The sequence below is a fragment of the Anser brachyrhynchus genome (genome assembly GCF_964034855.1).
Source record: "Anser brachyrhynchus genome assembly, chromosome: 9".
NCBI classification, from domain to species: domain Eukaryota; kingdom Metazoa; phylum Chordata; class Aves; order Anseriformes; family Anatidae; genus Anser; species Anser brachyrhynchus.
The window spans coordinates 4,644,384-4,661,646 of record NC_137703.1 but is presented as its reverse complement, the minus strand read 5'-3'; the positions used below and the strand labels follow the sequence as shown (position 1 = coordinate 4,661,646).

The 17,263-nt window shown below is 43.4% G+C and overlaps 1 protein-coding gene across 21 annotated transcripts in view; it reads left to right on the top strand.

Moving 5' to 3' along the window:
- MECOM (MDS1 and EVI1 complex locus) overlaps positions 1-17,263 on the top strand; it is a 319,792-nt gene that overhangs the window by 296,609 nt on the left and 5,920 nt on the right. For 15 of the 21 annotated variants that reach the window (XM_080605386.1, XM_080605375.1, XM_080605384.1 and 12 more), the window contains 6 exons: positions 1,045-1,132; positions 4,035-4,061; positions 11,536-11,702; positions 12,938-13,015; positions 15,325-15,494; positions 16,533-16,677. In XM_080605386.1, the coding sequence (XP_080461512.1) occupies positions 1,045-1,132; positions 4,035-4,061; positions 11,536-11,702; positions 12,938-13,015; positions 15,325-15,494; positions 16,533-16,677 (675 nt within the window). The remainder of the gene's footprint in view (positions 1-1,044; positions 1,133-4,034; positions 4,062-11,535; positions 11,703-12,937; positions 13,016-15,324; positions 15,495-16,532; positions 16,678-17,263) is intronic. The other 6 variants (XM_080605389.1, XM_080605390.1, XM_080605387.1 and 3 more) reach the window with 1 other exon arrangement.

The following is a 17,263-nucleotide window of genomic DNA, read 5'->3' as shown; positions in this document are numbered from 1 at the left end:
TGTTTATAATCTAAATGACCGATTTTACAGCCTATTGTTAAAAAAAGTTATGGCCATGAAAACGATGTTAATTTGTTATTACTTTACCTAAAAAGAATTGCTGTGGGCATAGTGTTTGCACAATGCTCTCATGTAAGACAACAGGTAGTCATTATGAAGAAACATGGTATGATGCTATTTACTGAGATGATTTTGTATATGTCAGATTGATATCTGTATTAGACCGTAGGTTTTATTTGTGTCATGGTGATTTTAAATGCCTGAAGCAGTGGAAATAATTATTTGTGTTTTATGGTCCTGCATGACAAACTAATGAAGTCTGTAGAAATTCTGGCAACGTAGTGTAGGGGTGGATGTTACTGAGCTGTCCTTTGCCATGAATTACATCTACGTGAGGACAACAGGGTCTGTCCCTTAAACCGTACACGTCAGTGACAGAGAAAGCAAAAAGACCTCAAATTTCCACACTGCTTCGAATCACCCACATTGCGCTGCCCAAACACGCACGCTAGTTGATCCCAATCTTGGTTGGTGGCAGGTCAGCTCCAGTGCCTTCCTGCAAGCCTGCATTTCTCGTACAGCTCCGTTTAGGGCCACCTTGGTGTACGCAGAGAATGGTCTCCAGGATGGCGACGGCAAGGTCTCGCATGGGCAGGCGAGAAGGCACCTCTTGCTCACAGCTCCCGTTGCCTTGAATTCCCCTCCTCTGAGTGGAGAGCACACTTGGTCACCTTATTTCTTCATAAAAGTCCTCGGTAGTTAGTCATTGCTTTTTGCTATCATTATTGTTGGTCTTTTGAAGCGGGATTGCTTCCTATGTAAATGGCACGATGATCGCCCTTCAATGGCGATCCGCAGCCCCCGCCCGTAGCAATGAGCCGTGTGCGGGAACCCAGGGCTGACTATACTTCCTTATCTCTTACCATTACCTCTGAGAAACAAACTGCTTGATGTATAATTGACTGTTTTAAACATGAGTAGCTGTATAATTATTAATATCTGAGACTGATTCATCATAAGCAAATCTAATTTTAACATTTACAGAGTAGAGAAAAGAAAGTTAACTGACCCACTCGAAGCTTTAAAAGAGAAATACTTGAGACCTTCCCCGGGATTCTTGTTTCATCCACAAGTAAGTATTTTTGGAATTTAGATGTTGTAAACAAGCCTATTGATGCTTCAAAGCAGGTGCAGAGAAATGAATGCAGTCTTAGTCATTTTTGGATTTCCTAAAACACACAGTTTTTGCTTCACCATTGTGGTGGAAAAGCGTAAGCATTGTTCTGAGCTTCTTGATGTTTTGCAGATGAAACAACATGTTTTGATTATAGAGGAAGCCAGATTCGAACTACATGTATGTTTTAGAACCGTGTTCCTCCAAAACCATAGCGTCGCCACCAACGCTCGCAGCTGCCCATCTTTTTCAGGGCCGTTGCAGTGGAGGCAATATTGCCTACAGGGAGTTGGTGTAGATTCAAAGTCGGGCAAGCGTAACTGAGCATCCCGGCTATTTGCCTGTTTTTATACAATCGATTGCTTTTGTTAACGTTGAAGGACTCCCCAAAAAGAGAGAAAACCTTCTACCCAATGCATTCAACCCTCCTAATGCAAATGTCCTATCTAGCAGTCATGGGTGATAGTGTGTGCGGTGACTGTAGGATCCCTTCTCCTCCATGCCCGAAGCCGTGCTATATGAGAGGGCTGCTGTGTTGTCCATAGGCCATAATCCTGCTTCTTACTTGCTGAACAACAATTTATGAGGGTGTCCTTGAAACAGTGCAACAAGCTCAAGGTGTATGCAGTACAGAAAGAGTACCTGTGTGCAGACTGCACGTTGCTTTTCTTCAGCAGCACTGCACCCTCATTCTGTCCTCCTCTTCTTTGCTCGAGGCAATTTTGAAAAAAAAAAAAAAGGTGCAAAATAAATAAATAAATATTTTGGCAAGAAATATCTTACTCTTGAAATAAAATGCTCTGTGTTATTCGCAAATTTGAACCCCTTGCTGACTATGGGCAGTTTCACCCTAATAGTGACACCCACATGGGTCTCGTGCAGCCAAGAGCTCCTGTCTCTGGCGCAGCTTCCTCTGAATTCCTGGGCAGACCACGCCACTAGTCTGCCTCAATTTGCCTTTTCATTTTTTTTCCCCCAATGAATACAACAGTTGTTATGTCCTAAATTGTACGGAATATATTCTGAAGTATGGGACTTGTGGAGATCTGGGAAGGACAGCTGATGGCATGTATCGTTGCAGATACACTGCCGTAATGCTCTTGCATGGGTGGAGAGTGCAGAAGCACAGCTCTTTCCAGTTCCAATGCCTGTAGGAAGTGAAGGGTCTATTAAGTATTAAAATTGTTGAGAATTTATGTACAAGATTTAATAGCAGCTCAGCACCTCTTGCTGAGTTACCTTATTTGCCAGAGTTGCAAAGTGACAAGTAGAAATTCCCATTCTGTAGCAGACAGTATTAATACACCGATGCACAAACGGGAGCTGAATCCTCGTTGTCTCCCCTGGTGTAAAACTGGGCTGGTTCATCAAGTGAGTGATCCTGTTTGAACAAATAAAGGGCTGTAAATTAACGGTAAATTATTCAAATGAGGCTGTTTAAGGTGCTGTATCAATGGAAGAAATAGTAGCATTGTGCTGAATCCTCGCTGGGTTTTCAGAAGGTGTAAATCTCTGTTGTTTAGTCAAAGAGAGTTGAAGGGACTGCAGGCTTCAGCACGGGTTGCTCTGATGCCATCAGCAGGTGTGGAAGGAGAGGCTCTTTGTATCAAACTGCACCATTAGGAGGTTGTTTGGGATGGGAAGGAGCCGGATACTTTTCTACGAAGCTTTGTGTGAGGGGGTTGCATGGCAGGGGGGAACCTGGAGGAAGATCTGTAGGGTGCTGGGAGAGGGTGACGTGGGCGTTCAGGTGAAATGGAAACAAGGGGCGTTCTGCTGTTAACGGGCAGGATCTGTCCCCTCTGGTGCTGGTTAGACCTCTCCTTGGTGCCTGAGGAAAGTGCCAGCACCGTCACCATGCCAGATGTCACCGCCGTGCCGCTGGGGCTGGCCGTGGGCAGAGTCCTCTCCCTGCGGTGCCAGGGCTGTGCCCTGCCAGCAGCACCGCGGGGCAGGGGGATGCCTGCGGGGGCTTGTGCTGCTGCAGGTGGCTGCAGGGTTTTCCTGCCGTGTTTCCAGCCGCTTTCTGCCTTTTTGCCCATCCCTCCACATTACTCGTTTGCAATAGAAACAAATTCCGGGGTAAAGACTGGCTTTCGTTTTGTCACTTACCTGTCCGCTAGGTTAAAGCGTGTAACTTGTGAGATGGGCCACCAGTGTGACACACACTCGTAATTCACTGTAAAAGAAAAGGAAACCACCATCACGTGTCCTGTCAAAAAAGTAAATGTCCAAATTTGCTTTCTCGCTGACATTAATAGAAGAAAGTCTCCTGTTTGCAAAGGCAGAGTTTGGTGCGGCGTTTATAGCGGACTGGGGAACGGCTCGCAGAAAAGTGTTGTTGTTTTATAGTCCCGTTCACCCCTGTAAAAGCACAGGTGTGGACTGCACCGCAGGTTTTCATTTTCTGCTGGCAGGCTCTGTCTCTGTAAAACAGGAACAAAATATTTTTCATTGTTTGCATCCTACAAATTTGTATTTCTGTAGGTGAACTTATTTCTGAAACTTGTCATTTGATTAAACAAGAGCTTAATTTTTTAAACTTGCTAATAGGACCACTAACAGACAGACCTTTAAAATAGGTTTTGGACTAGAGATTAAAGGCATAAACTCTGCAGTCCCTGCAAAACTCCTCCCAGTGCCAGTGGCCAAAAGCTGCGAAAGATTAGGTCATGTAATTGTATTTCACAGTAATTTGCTGTTACAAGTGTTTTTAGGGAAAGAATGCCCCGATGCAACAAATCATTCAGGATAATGTCTTAATTAGTATCTTTAAATAAAATCTTAATTAGTAGTTTGATTGCAATGAGGGTTCCAATGCAGGAATAATGTGTTGTTTTTGTTTCAATTTTGCTCCCAGTTCCAATTGCCTGATCAAAGAATTTGGGTAAGTTCATTGCTTATATTTTTGATTTAATCATTGTGAAATAAATTGCATAAGAAAAATATAATATGAAAGATAGCTTACCACACAATTACGGAGCATGCCACTCTTTCCTACAGTGTGTTGTAGCTGTAGCAGATAAATATCTGTTATGTCCAATTGGCGTTATTTTCACTTCTCTAATCCTGCAGTTTTTATTTGGTGAAGGCAATGGGAGCTTTACCTAAGTAAGTAAGGGTTTCAAAATGAAGCCTTTGTTTATATTTAACTGAAATTGTTCCAAGGCGTTTCCTTCAGAGATTGCAGTGAAAATTTTCAGGCTGAAATCTTGTTAGATTGCAATAGTTATAAATATTTAATCTGCATTCTATACATTAAAATATAGAGCCTCGGAGGGCTTCATGTTTCTGTCTCATATTGGCTTCAGTGGGAGTTAGTCACTTTAAGAGCTTTGAAGTTTTGAGCTTAATTGCTCATTGCAGTACTTAAAGCCCAAATAAAACACCCATTTATTTGCAGTGCTTGTGTCAAATTTGTCCTGTATGTGCAGTTACATGGAGTCCCCCTTATGTGAACAGGAATTGTGCTTTCTGTGTCTGTGGGATAAACTTGAGCATGCTCTTCTATTTTTATAAAACGTTATTTTTAATACGTCTAAATCGCTCTTGAAAAAAATAAAAAGAGCCACAGCAACTGCTTTTGCAGATGCAAGTGAAATAACACCGTGTTGTGCTCTCCCATTGCTGGCCCTCGCTGCACGGCGAACCCATAAATACTTGTCCCTGATTTTTCCCAACCTCGCAGCTTCGGGTCTCGGAGGGGAGAGCTGGGGCCGGGTGGCTGCGGCTCTGGGATTGACTCACGCTCGCTCATCACGCGGTGAGACGTGGACTAATTGCACAAGGTGAAGCCAGGATTTCATAAAACACGAGCTGAGGTGGCAATGTGCTCCTTCCTGCGTGCATCCCGGCAAGGGGAACCCACGAAGGGTGCTGTCCTGGCTCTCCTCCACGTGCCTGCGGTCCACGAGCAGCCACGGAGCTTTGCTTTGTGTGCACATGGCTTTAAAGCCCCGTTTTCTGTCTGTAAAATGATGGCTGCTAGGATCCTGAGGTGGAAGGAGGTCAGCAGGCTCCAAAAGGCTCCTGTGAGCACCCACAGGCCCTGACTGAGCTCGATCACAGCGAGGTGTCTGGGTCTGTAGGAAGGTCTGCACCCAAAATCTGGTGCACTGACCTTGGACTTAGTGCCCCAGTGAAAGCCTCGGCCCCAATAAAACAAGCAAAGGGAAGGCTGCAGCTATTTTTCATGAATCCTAAGCAAGCCTCAGATGATAAGCAGCTAGGACGCAGGGTTGGATGCCGGGCTTGGAGAGCACAAGAGGTGGTGCCCAACAGCTTCTTTGCAGCAGAGTGAACTCAGCGTAGTGATATCCAGGGTCTGTGGTAGGATTTGCCATTTGGCCTGTGCACCCTTGCCTCTCAGAAAAGAGGCTCTGTTTGGGGGTGTTGACATTGGCTTGGTCCTCAAATTTTGGTCATCCTTTTTTTGTGAGTATCTCCTGGCCCTGCTAGTGCTTGAGCAGCAGCAATCAGTACGTAAAGCATGAAGTGCCTAGGGCAGGATGCAGATTCAGGGGTGAATCTTCATCTTGGGAGATGTGACTATGTCACATGTGCCTTTCATTCTCAATTCATAGGTGCATGTGCCACGTATTTCAAGGTTTTTTCACATTGTTTGGCAGGAAAGCCTTCTGGTCCCATCAAGAGAAGGTTGCTATAAAGAGATTCTTTAATTAAATTAGAATTTTATTTGCAATACCTTTATGGAGAATCATTTTAAACAATTAAAATAATTTTTAAAATACCCTAGAAGAAATGTTAAGTTTACATTAGCAAAGCTGGGCGTGTTGTAGGACGCGATCCATTCTGTTAGATTAGCGAAATCCCCACCAATGGCATTAACCCAAATCGAGTTTTTCTGGATCTATGCTGGGAATCAGCTGGAGTTTCTTGCTACTGCTTCATAAATTCAGCCACGTGTGCTAGGTCCTTTGGACACGAATATAGCTCAGCCAAGTTCTGTGGCTGGATGGCCAAATACATTACAACAAATTCACAAGTCATAATTTTTAGAGAAAGCAGCATAACTTGAACTGGGCAGGAAGAAATCCTGAACTTCAGTAGTTGGATTTTCAAGATTTCTCTAAATAACACTAGTAAAAATAGCAGGCAAACATTTGAACCTTTCTTTTCCCATGAGTTATAGCTATAAAGTCAGTTGTTTTTACGATAATAGCATCGAAGGAGTCTAGCTTCTAAAACACGAGGTCACGTAATTCATGACATTGTCTGCTAGATTATTTCATATCATCAGGTTATTCTTAAAAAGCAGCGACAACAAACCTTGCTTTATTTATGCCACTTTCTCTTCTGTTGGTTAATAAATTTTAAGACAAATATCCAAGGCCCCTGCTGATGCTATCTTGCCCGTTGAAATGTTTATAAATACTTGTTTTAGCCGATTATGGTAATGTCTGCATTTTTGAGCCCGAGCTGGGGAATTGTGACTACATGTTAGTTTGCGTCAGTAGGAGGTTAATAGCCTCTCGGGGAGCGGGAGGGAGGTGGGGGAAAGCTGCTTCCTTTTCCAGACATCTGGACGCAGATAGAATCAACAACGCGCCGACGTAAATCAAAAGTTGCTGCTCTCTGTAAGACGCTGCCATTCACCGATCTCAGATCGGGAGCAGACGCGACCGGTCCGTAAGGCAATAACTTCATGTAAATACGGAACAGGATCTTCTCGATCCCCTGCCTCCCGGGAGAGCTTTCACCGGGGACACGGCAATTACACTAATCCCATCCTCGGGGCCAAGTGGTGCCTCCCTCCCCGGGCCCCGCTGCGGGACGGCCGCGGCGCTTGGGTGCTTGCTGGGGTGCAGAGCCCTCCCGACAGCTTTTAATTCCTGGTGGTCCCCAGGGACCATCCCTGGAGTTATGGGGTGGCCACGGACACCCACCTGACCTCCCAGCACCGATGCTATAGCAGCAGCGTGCTCCGGGAGCTCGGTGGCTTGCTCACCACAGTAACATCTCCACGGTGAGCACAGCTCCTACGGAGGCAAATCTTGCCTTAACGGTGCTTTGAAGCAGTAGGGGTTACTTGGGCTGTGCTTCGGCTGAAAGAGGGGCTCTCCCTCAGAGCTCCTAAAGAGGCTGGGCAGAATAGGAAAGCCTTCTGGATTAAAAAAATAAAACGGGGGAAAAAAGGATAAGAATTACATCAGCAATTTTTGCAGTAGTTGAAGTTTATCAGCAGCTTCACCCAGAGGTGTCACTGGGATCTGGATGATTAAAGATGTTTGTAAACAGCACGGGATGGAGGGTAAACAGGCAAAGAACAAAGAGCCAACAGTTTATTGAGAACAGCTAAATCCAAAGCAGACTGTGAAGATTTTGCAGAGGTTTCACAGAAAGCTGAGTCACCAGGGATTAAAATAATAATAAAACTCAGTGTCGATAAGTACCACGTAATGCTGAGGGGAAAGTGTAACTCTTAACTCGCATCATTCAGGAGAAGGATCTTGAAGTAATAGTTTTATGAAAATATCATCTGAGTGCTTAGCAGAAAGGAATTGAAAGCATCATTACGTTATATTGCTCTCGGATCTTGAACACAGCTGAAGCCCCTCTCAAAAAGGACATAGTAGAATTAGAGAAGACACAGAAAAGTGCAACAGTGATGATCAGAGACAGGGAACAGCTTCCACACAAAAAGAGCCTAAGTAGGTTTTGATTTTGCAGCTTGGAAAAGAAATGCCCGAGGGAGCTGTGCCAGAGCTCTATAAAACCGTGAATGGTGAGCAGAACCTGAATGAGAAATGGTTATTCATTAGTTTTCACAATACAAAAAATGAGGGGCACCCAGCTGAATTGTCAGGCAAAAGGCTTAAAAGGAACAAAAGCCAGCATCTTTTCATATGCACCTAATTAAATTGGTGAACTTCTTGACAAAAATATAAACGGATTCAAAAAGGGTTTAGACTGGAGCCAAAGCCACCCCTGTTCAATGCGGTAATCGAGAGGCAACCTCCAGTTAAAGCTCTCACACCTCTCATTTCTGGTGCCTGACAGAAGACACCAGGCAGAAGGTCTGCTCCTTGGATGCCCGCCTGTGCATCCCTGGGGCCATGGCAGTGGATGTTGGCCTAAATTTGAAGCGTGTGAGGCCATGCTGTGGGGCAGGGATGGCAGGGCTTTTGTGGGCTGCAGCAGGCCTGTGCTGCCCAGGTGCACATCACCCCCACGGCAAATCCTGCGCCGGGTGCCGTGCAGCACTGAGGGCATCCCAAACACGCTGGGGAGAGGAGCAGAGGATGAAGAGCGGGGAAGCAGCAACATTTCCATCACTGGTATTTTAGCTTTTAGCATTTTCCATCACTGGTATTTTAGCTTTTAGCCTCAGTTGCACCAGGAGAAAGTTTTCTGTGGAGGAGCATCAGTTCCTGCACGGAGCTGGTGACCTTCACGGTGGAGCACGGTCTGGGCTGGGAAGGCTGACGTGGAGCAAACTCACCTCTCGTCTTCACCCCACCTTCACCAGGGCTGGCTTCTGTGAAGTAGCGACCTGTCTAAAAAAAAAAAAAAGAATTTATTGCTCTCGTTATTCTTACGAAAACGCCCCGGTATTGTGAGCCGTACCCCCAGCAGCCAGTAACTGCCGTAATTACACCGACAGCAGTGGGGTGACGCTGATTTTTATCTGCAAAGACGTCGGGCCAAGCACTTCCCTTTGTTGCCTTTCTTGATAAATATATAAATCATACCAGGTAACTACATGGATCAGTCTTAAAAAAACACAATAGTCATTCCTACGGTGAGAAATATATTTTTGGAAAGCTTGTAATACTTTAAAATAATTGGAAGTGCTTGTATTTCCTCTGAATGAGGGCTTTAAGATTAGATCCTGATTTCGTACCTGTTTTGGGACTGATGTAATCCTGGAGGCAGTATGGAGTTAGTGCTGACCTACACCAGTGGACATTAGAGAAGAATCAGTATCAATTTCTCCTCTGCAAAATCCTGAAAACAATAAAAAAAAAAGCATGACTAAGCCATTTTAAATGTAAAGGGGAAAATAGTTTCTTTAATATATTACTGTAGGGAGCTGTGTACATGAGGAATGGTGATCCAAAAATGATTTAAAATCACTAGATAATGAAACTGACTTGAATATTAAATATACATAAATAAAACATTTATTATACTTCTCAGTGCCCTTATTATTCTTCACTGTAAATATGTGCTATCATAACCCACGCACTGTCTTGTCACTGCTAATCAGCCCGAAGGCCAGAGGTCATTTTTCATTCAAACCATTTATTTTCCACAATTGCAAAATTGACAAACGATTTCTTGCAGGGAACAATTAGAAGGAATTAAAGGCAGGGGAAAGACTATTATAAAAGCTTTAAGAATCAATTCTTCCTACGGAAAAATATGAAGTCGTATAAATATATGGTAATGTTGAGTTGTATGGGTTGATAATGACATCTCTCTGCCGAGATAGAATTACCTCCTCTCCCAGCAGCATCATCATTACATATCTCACGCCTGTGATCAGTACATGTCAAAATCCTTCATATTGACAAATGTGCTGTCCACTTGCATCTGTGGAGAATGTTTTAGCAGCTGAGTGATTATGAATCAAACCCCAGAGCTTACAGCCCCTACTGCCTCGCAATGCTTTCCCATTTGTTGCCTGACAAGTAAATGTATCTTGACTTCCCTCTGAGATTTTTTTTTTTCTTTCACCGTGTTTGATGAAAGACATTTGGCAAATTGGCAGTGGTACCCTGTACATTGCAATTTGTACTCGGCATTAGGAGTCTGAGCATGAAATGAGAGGGCAGGCTACAGGCTAAAGGGAAAAAAAAAACAAAAAAAAACCAAAGCCAGAGCTAAGCAGCACGTGAGCAGTCATTCCAGGAGACAAACATGCAATTCTTTCCGTTAAAATAAAATTAAAAAAAATAAGAATCAGAGCAGTCTCTTACGGATGAATGGGCTGCAGAGGTGTTCCCCCAGCTGGCACTTGGTTTTATGACAGCAATCCATGTGCTCGGGCAGGGGGAGTCCTCTCCTCGCTGTGCCAGCACCCCGACAGCCCAGCCACTTCCCGGGGCGAGGAGGAAGGGGTTCTGCTCCAGCTCTGCCCTTGGCTGGGGCCGTCGTTAGTGATGTTGGGATGTGGGTTTGTTGGATGGTTAGTGAGTGCTTGGGAAGTACTGTGGCACCCGGCACTGCCGTGGCTAAGGAGCATTCGACATCTTGTCTTCAGTGACATTTCCTCCTTCGTTCAAGCAAGGCATTTCGCAGGGCTCATGCTGTGGTGGTCTTTAGGTGCAGATCTTGGGTTTCTGTGTAGTTTTTATTTTAATTTTTTCCACATGTTTATAGTGACAGGAGGAGGCAGGTGGCTATTCTTACCTGTCAGGAGGCTCAGCAGCAATCTTGAGCTCTCCAAGTGACAATGTTGGTGGTTTTGGAGCAGTTTTTTTGGGGTCAGTTCCACTTTAAAGGCAGCCAATCTCCAGGAATGATTTAATGCCCAGTCCCTGAAAATTAAAGCCCTATAAGACAGCTACACCAAGAGGTGGCATCCCAAAGTGAGTAGGGCTTACAAACAACTGAGAGTAGAGCAGAAATATAAAGAGGTTGTAGGAAAACCAGACAGGCGTCTAACTGGTAATGTGAACAAACACATAGCACCAAGCCCACCAAAGCTTCGTTTCTCACAGATTTATCTCATGGCATTTGACTCTGATGTGTAAGAAGAGTTTACTGAATGCTTGGATGTGGCTGGGACATTGATAGAGCCTCTCTGGTGTGTTGCAGCCTTTGGTTGAGCTAGAGTGTTTATAAAGTGTCCTCTGTGGTATTTGTCCCCTGCAAGTCCTTTATTTAAAAAAAATAACTAAATCAGGAATTCAGTTATTGGTGGGATCTCTTTATTTTCTGTTGATTTGGTCAAAAACAGATGATAATTTCAATAGGTGGTTTGCACAGACTCACAGACACCCACCCAAAGAACATGACTGCACAAGCTGTATTTATGTAGAAGCTGAGAAGTAAGAAGAAGATAAGAAGAAATAAGAAAAAATGAATACTGGCTTATTTAGATCTTGTATGGAAGCAGCTTTCCATTCTAGCGATTAGGACAGGAGTTCTGCTGTGCACTGGCCTTGCTGAGGAATGCACCCAGTCCAGCAGTTACAGGAGTTACTTCAAGAGGGACAAGGTCATGGCCACCACGGTGTCTAATTTGCCCGGTAATTTTTGTGACTGCAGCTCTGCATTTGCTTTTTTTCTTTGCTTTTTTCTTGGGAGCGTGTGTGCTTTGTAGGTTTTTCAAAGCAGGCAGAAAGCCAGAGCGGTATTCACCGTGATGGGTGTTGTGCCATCTTCTGTTGCAGATGTCAGCCATTGAGAACATGGCCGAGAAGCTGGAGAGCTTTAGCGCCTTGAAGCCGGAGGCCAGCGAGCTGATCCAGTCGGTGCCGTCCATGTTCAACTTCCGAGCCCCCCCCAGCGCCCTGCCCGAGACCCTCCTGCGCAAGGGCAAGGAGCGCTACACCTGCAGGTAGCCCCGCGGCAGCTCGATGAGTGGGGTGGAAGCTTTTAGATAAACAACTTCTTTTCCAAATGTTCTCCTCCCTTTCATATTCACAAGTGTGCATTCGTTATTGAGTTTTTTGATTGTAAACTACAGACACGTTTTTCTCATGTTTTCCTCCCTTTAATAATCCAAAGGTATTGATGATAAAATGTATGATTTATTAGGACGTAAGTATACAGACCTAAAAAAAAAAACACTGATTGTGGGTGTACATACAGCCCAAATGAATGGGAGCTTTGCCAAATGGAGCAGAATTAGCTGCACGGCTATTTTGAAGGCTTTCACGTCATGTTGTGAAAAAAACAAATGGGATGTTACAAGTAAAGGGATGCAACCTTCAAATTTGTCGTGCGAAGCAACTGCCAGCCTCATTCTCTTGAGAGCTGTGCATGCTCTGTCCTCACGCAAAAATGGGCCGAACGTGATTAATAGAACTGGACCGATTATAACCTGAATATTAATGTGCTACTCAAATGAGTGGGGAGGGCTCACGAGGTATATATATTGTGTATATGTATCATATATATGTGTGTATATATATATATTGCCATTACTGCTCCTGTGACATGTTGCAGAGTTTGGAGAATGGTTTTAAATTGCATTGTTTGGGTCTCTATATCATCTCCAGAACGCGCAGGCGTTTGACACTGGCATATCAGTTTATCTGATCTTTTTGAAAACATGTCACCTTCTTTGAAGACATGTTGTTATAGAAACATACCTTGATGGATTAGGTCTTTGAGTCTTGTCTGGTCTGATCCTGTTCAATGCATAGAATGATGTCACATTTGCTGACACTTAGAATTGGTTGAAAGGTTTGAAATTCGTTTACATCGAGGCTGAAATACAAGGCTTTAATAATAGATTCTCCTAATTCCAAATCTGCATGTGACAGATAAGCACTTAGTGAGCTTAGAAATTTTGGGTGATCTTTAAAACTAGTGTATTTCCATGTATCGTTTGTGTATGCACAAGAAAAGCCACTCGGTGCCAGCAATTCCAATTCCATTCTTCCATGTGTACGTGTGTGTCTCAATCACTTCTGTTTGCTGCATGCTTTTATCAAAGTGTCTTTACCCCAAAGCAATGCCAATAGTACCCTATATTAGTGAATCCATTTGGGCTATGCCTCTAGCAGCTGAAACTGGAACGAGGCCAGTGAAGGCTGCATTGCCTTATCGAGCCTTTTCTCATCGCAGATACTGTGGCAAGATTTTCCCAAGATCTGCAAACCTAACCCGTCACCTGAGGACGCACACTGGAGAGCAGCCCTACAGGTACAGCAGCCCCTTACACGTGTCGGTGGTCGTGCGTGTGGTCAGGTGAATAAAGCAGAGGTCCACGTCTTCAACAGCCTTGCTTGTGAACAGCCCGTGGACTTTAGCGATGGTTTTGCCACTGACCTCAGTGAATTTTGGGGTGAGACACCATTGCCATTGCGAAGTGCATGTCCCCATGGCTAAGCAGCTCACGCTGCAGTTCCCACGTGGTTGCTGTCCTGTCAAGGTGGGTGCCTGAGCTACAACAGCTCCAGCATCACTCCCTCATTTGTGGTAATGTGTGCGCAAGTCTGAGCCTTTCGAGAGATTCTTAAAATTGCCTAGATAATCCCCACTGATACCAGTGGGCACACTTTGCTGCAATAGCTTTGGAAATCTGTTCTCAACCCACTGTTGCTTTTTGGTTTCCTACCTGAAAACAGGCAAATCTTGGTTTCTGAACAGGAAATCTTGTGGTCTCACGGGTCACTGTCAGTAGAGGATGGGTGGATTTTTTGTCTTGCTGTTAGAAATGTGGTGCCCTTACTGGCAGAACTCTTTTCCCACTTAAACTCACCATAAAATTTCTATTCTTCACGGGAACGTAGAGCTGTGTCTCAGTGTCCTGCTCCAGTGACATTGGCAAACATGAACATTTGCCTTTGTTTTGAACAAGGCTTTTTGTGCTCCTCCAGACAAGGGTGGCTGTACATGATGCTGCGATTCAGTGTTCGAGCTGCAGAGATGGGGGAATGTTTTGGTCATAGCTTGTGAAATTCTTTTGCCTCAAGCAGCCACCCAGGCGCCATTCGCGAGTCCTGCCTTTGCCTTGCGGGATAGCTGGCATTTCTGAATGAGCAGGGATGAAGTGATTTTCAGTAAGGCTCATGGTCACATTTTCCCTTACAAAAATCTTTTTTTTTTTTTTTTTTTTTTTAAATATAAGAGCTCTGTGGTGTTATTTGCAGCCTGAAGTTGGGTGTTTTGTCAATCATCTGATTTCTGAAAGGTCCCAGTTGCAGAGACATTACTATATTTATTTGTTTCCTGCCTAATCTGGATCTTTTTTGAGGTCTGATTAACCAAAACCCATGTGAGCGTACTCTCTTGTTGATAAGGATATGTATGTGATATTTTATCCAGGACAGTTACACACAGAAATGTGTATGGAAGCTTTACCTTATTGAAAATGAAAGATTAATTTAAATCAACTGGAAAGAAGCCAGCACATGCTCCAGTAAAACAAATGCACAAATTTCTGCATTTTATGACCTGTAAAGAGCAGACTAAGCTCATTGTTTGGGAGGAAACAATATGTTTTTTTGCCTCTAGTCTCTTTGGGAAATGAGATTCACATCTAATTTTATTGAAGAAAGGTCTTGATGCATGTAATACTTGTCTGCTACATAAAAGCCAGGAACAATTAGTAGCATAATGGGCGATTTCAGTACTAAAAAAATTGACATCATTGACAAGCGTAAAAGACATGCAGAGACGCACAGGAGAAGTGAAAGATTGAAAAACTAAAGTGGTGAAGCCTGTTGGCTGGTTGCCAGCAAGAGAATTTGGAATAGTTATAGTATGACTTAGTAATGGCTTAAAGAGCAATACAGCAAAAGCTTTAGGGACTCCAAATCACTGCAGAGTATGAAAATTGATGCCTCTGGTACCAGAGTGATAGACTAAACTACTCACATTGGCACGGTATTAAAGGTTGGGATTGTTTATTGCTGGTTTTTGCAAGATAACCAAATTTCCTCTGGGATTAGCAATCGAGTAAGCTAATTCCTCAAGAAGAGATTTAATCACAGAGTATAATTTAGAATAGGAAAAGAAATGGCCCTTTTTACCTTATTTGAGCATTAGAAGAGATCTGTTTCATGTTTTTTCCAAAAGTGTTTAATTGTATTGTATTGGCAGCACATGAAACAATGGAGTTATTGCTCTACTGTTTTCAAACTTCCCAACTTTGTGTGCAACAGTTTTAAAAACATGGGAATCAATTACCCAAGCTAATTTGATGCCATTAACTCTGAGATATTATGCTCATTCCTAAGTGTAGTATTTAAGAGATAAAGACTAATGTGAATTAAAGCTAAAAACCAACTGCAGAAGTGACGTCTCCATTCCAAGAGCACGACTCTCCAGTTACTCTGCCAAAACACTTCTTCAGTTCAGGGAAGGTCTTGCCACAATAGGGACCAAGGAACTGAGTTTGGGTACTGAGGCTGATCTTGGAAGGTACTTCATGTCTCCTAGGGCAAAGCTTACATTTTAAGCTACTAACAAATGGCTTTCTACCCACCTGTTTTGTTTTGTTTTTTTAGATGCAAATACTGTGACAGGTCTTTTAGCATATCTTCCAACCTGCAGAGACATGTCCGTAACATCCACAATAAAGAGAAGCCATTCAAGTGTCACTTATGTGACAGGTGTTTTGGTCAGCAAACCAATCTTGACAGACATCTAAAAAAGCATGAGAATGGCAACATGTCTGGTATGTATGCCTTTTCCCTTCCCTTTGCACACTGCATACAGCCAACGCTCACATACCGGGGCTTCACGTTCCCTTTCAATACTGACTTTGAGCACCGAGTGTCAATCGGCACAAGTTATTCAGCACCGAAGATTTTTGGAAAATGTTTAAGCGCCTAAGCTCTGCAGACATTTAAAGTGCTTTGAAAATCCCAGCGTAAACTCTACCCTTGTATAACTTAATACCACTGGATGATGTCTTTTCTTTTGTTTTTAATTAAGCCAACCAGAGCATTTTGAGAACAGACTGGGAAAATTGGTTTAATCCCAATCACTTGGCTGTCAATAGATGTCCTAGCTTTAGAGTCTCAAGGGGTACCCTAAAAGATTTTGTTGGCACTCTGTAAAATATTCCCACTGTCAGGAGCTGAAAAGCCCTAGCTGTAGTGGAGGTAATGGTGCCTCAAAAACCTGGGAGCAAAGTGGTCACCTCGCAACAGCAACAAAGGCAGGGGGAGGTACTGAGTATCATTGGTCTGGTTTAGGTATTTGCAGGATTTAATAGAAACTCTTCAGTTTTTCCAGTCTACATTTTGCTCCAGTGGTAATACCAAGCACGTGTGCTGAACTCTGAGCTGTCTTCTCCCAGGTGCACAAAGATGTCTGTCACTGGTCTCCCAGTGCTAATGAACCTGGGTGATCATGTCAATGGCTGGTTCATATTTTATGGAAATCTACATAATCGGTAGCTAAAATTAAGTTCCATTTGCTCAGTTCAGCCGTTGGTCTGGCACATTTACTGACTGACTATTGAAGTTGCAAAGTAACAGGGAGGAGGTATTGAAATAGTAATTTTGGCTGGAAACCACCTTAGCCTATGGATAATAACTCTTCCCTTCTAATTGCCAGTTTTGCAGCTAAAAGCTGATAGGGCACGATGAACAGCTCTCACTTGGTCTCACCCATTTTAAACACCATTTCAATTTCGATCTGATTTAGAAGGTTAAATATAGAAAATATAAATGAGCAACAACAAAAGTCCTGTATTTCTCCTATTAAGGTACTGCAACGTCTTCACCTCATTCAGAACTGGAAAGCACAGGGGCAATCCTAGATGACAAAGAAGATTCTTACTTTACAGAAATTAGGAATTTTATTGGAAACAGCAACCACAACAATCAATCCCCCCGAAACTCAGAGGAGAGGTAAGTTTCAACTGGTCTGCCTTCAAAAGGTGCCACTGCTCTTTTTCCAGTTTTGTTTGCTTATTGAACTTGATTTTTCACTTTTAATGATGTGTAGAGCCAGAGTTATTTTAGCAATCTGGTTGCTTCAGGTTTCACCTAAGTGTCTTATGAAGAGAAACATGCTGATTCCCTCCCCGCTGTGCATGAACGTATTCCCGGTGGCAGATGCTGGCCAGAAGTGTACATCTACTTAGACATTTCTCCTTGTATCAGTACCTCTCTTTTTCAAGTTGCTGTGCACCATTCGTCATTGCTCATTTAAGTCTGTTAAAAAATTCCTTTGTTTTACATTCATGGCAGAGCAGGTGAACATCCGATGGCTAAATGTGGAAGGATCAGATTGCTTAAATATACTTTAAATGTATAGCTTGTAAAGCAGACTAAGCTAAATTCTTAAATGAAATGGAAGATTATAACTTAGAAGTCCTGTCTTGCAAGGAATGCAGTGCCAAGAAGGATGCTTACTAGCAAAAAGTCAGTGAAGCTGTAGGTAGGTGGTGTTAGTGCACAATGCTCTGATATGTGACAGATTTTTTCCTATTAA